The following is a 2900-nucleotide window of genomic DNA, read 5'->3' as shown; positions in this document are numbered from 1 at the left end:
GTGAACGGCAGGGGCGCAAGGCGCCCCCGCCGGCCCGGTGTGATGTACATCGGGCACGTGTTATGTCCCTGACCCCTTGCAGACGACAACGAAAGTTTGATATGGGCCGCGAAAAAACGCGCGGGAGCCCAGCGCCTGCATGCGGCGGTTGCAGCGGCGCCGCTGCCCTGACTGGGGTTGGGGGAGCTATGGCCGCGCCAAGAAGCAGGCGCGCCCACGACAGGTCCCAAACGGGCTGGCCGCATGCAAGGGGCTCCCCTCCTCACCCAAGAGCGCTGCCCGCGCGGCCCCTGTCAGGCCGCTGTCGCGCGGCTGCTGGCGACGAACGGCCCACGGGGGCCGCACAAGGCACGGCGCAATCAATTTGGGCGGGGTGCCTGGCCAAGAAGGCCTCAGATCCACTGCGACCGTGTGCCACGTGTGAACGCCCAGGCCCATCTACGTCTCCCCCCTGGGGAGGGGGGCGCAAGGAGCGCGTGCCTCCTTGAAATGCAGAGGCGCGACAGGGGCAAGTGGGCACTGGGGCCGCTGCGCTTCAAGCCACAACCCATGGCATATTAGCGGAGGGCGAAAAGCCGAGGGGCCCAGGAGGGGCGCGGGCACCGACTGGCACCGCGCCCCTGCCATTTGCTCGAGGGCCCGCCGCCAAGTGGCGCGGCGACAGCGGCGAGCGCCGAGGCGAGCGCCAAGGCAAACGACAATAACCCGCAGTCAAATGGGTGTTGCGTGGCTTGAACAGCGCGTTTCTCCGCTGGTGCTGTGCGCCGGCCGAGGCCCGGCTTGCTTGGGCGGAGCCAGCGGGGAGTCACTGCAGGCGGTGCTTCTCAACTCGTTCCCTGTATTGCAACCGCAAGCCCGGGCGCTAAGGCCTGCCTCTATGTTGGCAAAAGAGAGACAGCGCGGGCAGCGTGGGCCCAACAGCGCCCGCGGCCCAGCTGCGTGCTGCCAGAGTAGGCGCGCATATCAGTGAAAAGAGAGCGGCGGTGCGGTTGAATTCCCGTGCGTGCGCGCGCGCCAGGCGGCGGCGTGCGGGGGGCAAGAGGCCCCGCGGACAAGGCGCCGCGCGGCATCGCACATCACGCGGCCGCGGCAATTACGCAAAAGCCGCGGCCAGGCACTTCCTACGCAAACGTGCGCCCGCAGTCGCGGAGCGCGCGCGCCGCCCCGGGGCGGCACAAGCAATGAGGGGTGCGGCGAAAGGGCCGCTGGAGGGGGGCGTGTGGCGTGCAGCTATTCAGTGCGGAACGCCGAACGAATCGTCCGGCGCGAGGACAGGGGCCCGATACTTTTGCTGCGCGGGTCGCGACGCGGACGCAAGCGCGGCCCCGCGAGGCCCGGCAGCATGCCGGGCGAGGGGGTGTGTGTGGAGAAAAGCGGGGGGGCGCGGGCGGGCGGGCGGGCGCGGGGTGGGCGCCGCGCGGCGCCGCGGCCGCCCAGCGCCTCCTGGGGGCGCCGTGCAGAGGTGCCTCGTGACGTGTGCTGCTCCAGGCCTCTCCGACCGATCTGTATACCAACGAGCGGCCCTCGCCCGCCCCCAGGAGGCGCCTTCTTTGCTTGACTCTCGTGCTCCTCTCCCACCAGTACTCATCTCTCTCGCTTTCATTCCGTACCACAGGACTCGTCACCAGGCCACATCAAGGGCGCCGCTGCCAGGAGACGTGCGCGGGAGGCCAACGACACAACAGCGGACACAACGCGGCCGGGCAAAGCGCGTCTCGCGCGCGCGGCGCGGGGGTGCAAAACGCACGCGGCGGCCCGCCCCGAAAGCGGGGCGCGACCCGCGCGCGGCAGCCCCCGCGCCGCCGGGCGCCCCGGCCAATTGGGCAGTCAGGCAAGTTTTCCGATTGGGTCAAGACATCGGCCGGATGCAGTGGTGGGGCCGGTGCGGGGTTAGAGGTGCGGGAGCTGCAGCATTGACAGGTGGGTCCCCAGGCTCAGGTAGTCCCCGGGGCCGCCAGCAGAAACCTGCGGCGCCGCCGGCGCCGCGCTGACCGCCGCGCCCGCCGCCAGCGCGTGGTGCGCCTCAAACTGTTGCGACGCCAGCGCGCAGCGCAGCGCCTCGAGGGCCTCGCTCTCCTGCCGCGCGGCGGCGACCGCGGCGGCGGCGGCGGCGGCGGCGCGGCGCTCCTGCAGCCAGAGCGCCTGCAGCGCAGCGCGGCGCTGCTGCTCCCGCGCGTCCGCTGCAGCTGCCGCAGCCTGGTGCTGCTGATGCTGATGTTGCTGCTGTTGCTGCTGCTGCTGTTGCTGCTGTTGCTGCTGCTGTTGCTGCACGGCCAGCAGCTGCTGCTCGCGCTGCTGCGCGGCCAAGAGCGCTGCGTGCTGCTCCCGCTGCTGCGCCGCCAGCGCCTCACACTGCTGCGCGGCCAGCTGCTCGCACTGCTGCTGCACGAACAGCGCGCTGAGCAAGCGCTGCTGCTGCTCAGGGTCGAACGCCCCGGAGCCGAGCAGCGTCTGGCCCGTCCACGACATCGCCACCGGCGACGGGTGCGGCCGCGACCCGCCGTCCAGCCCGCCGCGCCGCCCGCCGCGCCCCGGCGAGCCCGACGCGCCGGCGCTGCTGCCGCTGTTGGCGCGCTCCAGCAGCGCCAGCGCGGTGCGGACCTGCTGCGGGTGGTGCGCGTCGGCGACCAGCCACGGCGGAGGGGACGACACAGATGTGAAGGGCGCGGACAGCGAGAGGGAGGAGCTTGAGAGGCTGCCAGAGCGGGGGGACCCGCCCTGCATTGACGCCATCGCCATGACAGCAGCGGCGTCCTCGTGCGAAGCAAAGCCGAGCTCGGTCGGCAGCAGCGGCGGCAGCGACAGCCGCAGCGCGTCGGCGCTGTCGAGCGCAGCGGGCGGCGCCAGCGGCGGCCGCCCAGACGATCCCATCGCACGCGGCAGGTCGAGCGAGCCGCGGG

The 2900-nt window shown here is 72.3% G+C and overlaps 1 protein-coding gene across 1 annotated transcript in view; it reads right to left on the bottom strand.

The window, feature by feature from the left end:
* Positions 1-1890: 1890 nt before the first annotated feature.
* MNEG_6652 (Zinc finger CCCH domain-containing protein 2) overlaps positions 1891-2900 on the bottom strand; it is a gene marked incomplete at both ends in the record, with an annotated part of 2624 nt that continues 1614 nt past the window's right edge. The window contains one exon of the mRNA XM_014044875.1: positions 1891-2821. Coding sequence (XP_013900329.1) covers positions 1891-2821 — 931 coding nt within the window. The remainder of the gene's footprint in view (positions 2822-2900) is intronic.

This window comes from Monoraphidium neglectum (genome assembly GCF_000611645.1).
Source record: "Monoraphidium neglectum strain SAG 48.87 unplaced genomic scaffold scaffold01101, whole genome shotgun sequence".
NCBI lineage: Eukaryota > Viridiplantae > Chlorophyta > Chlorophyceae > Sphaeropleales > Selenastraceae > Monoraphidium > Monoraphidium neglectum.
This window is presented reverse-complemented; position numbering and strand designations above follow the sequence as displayed.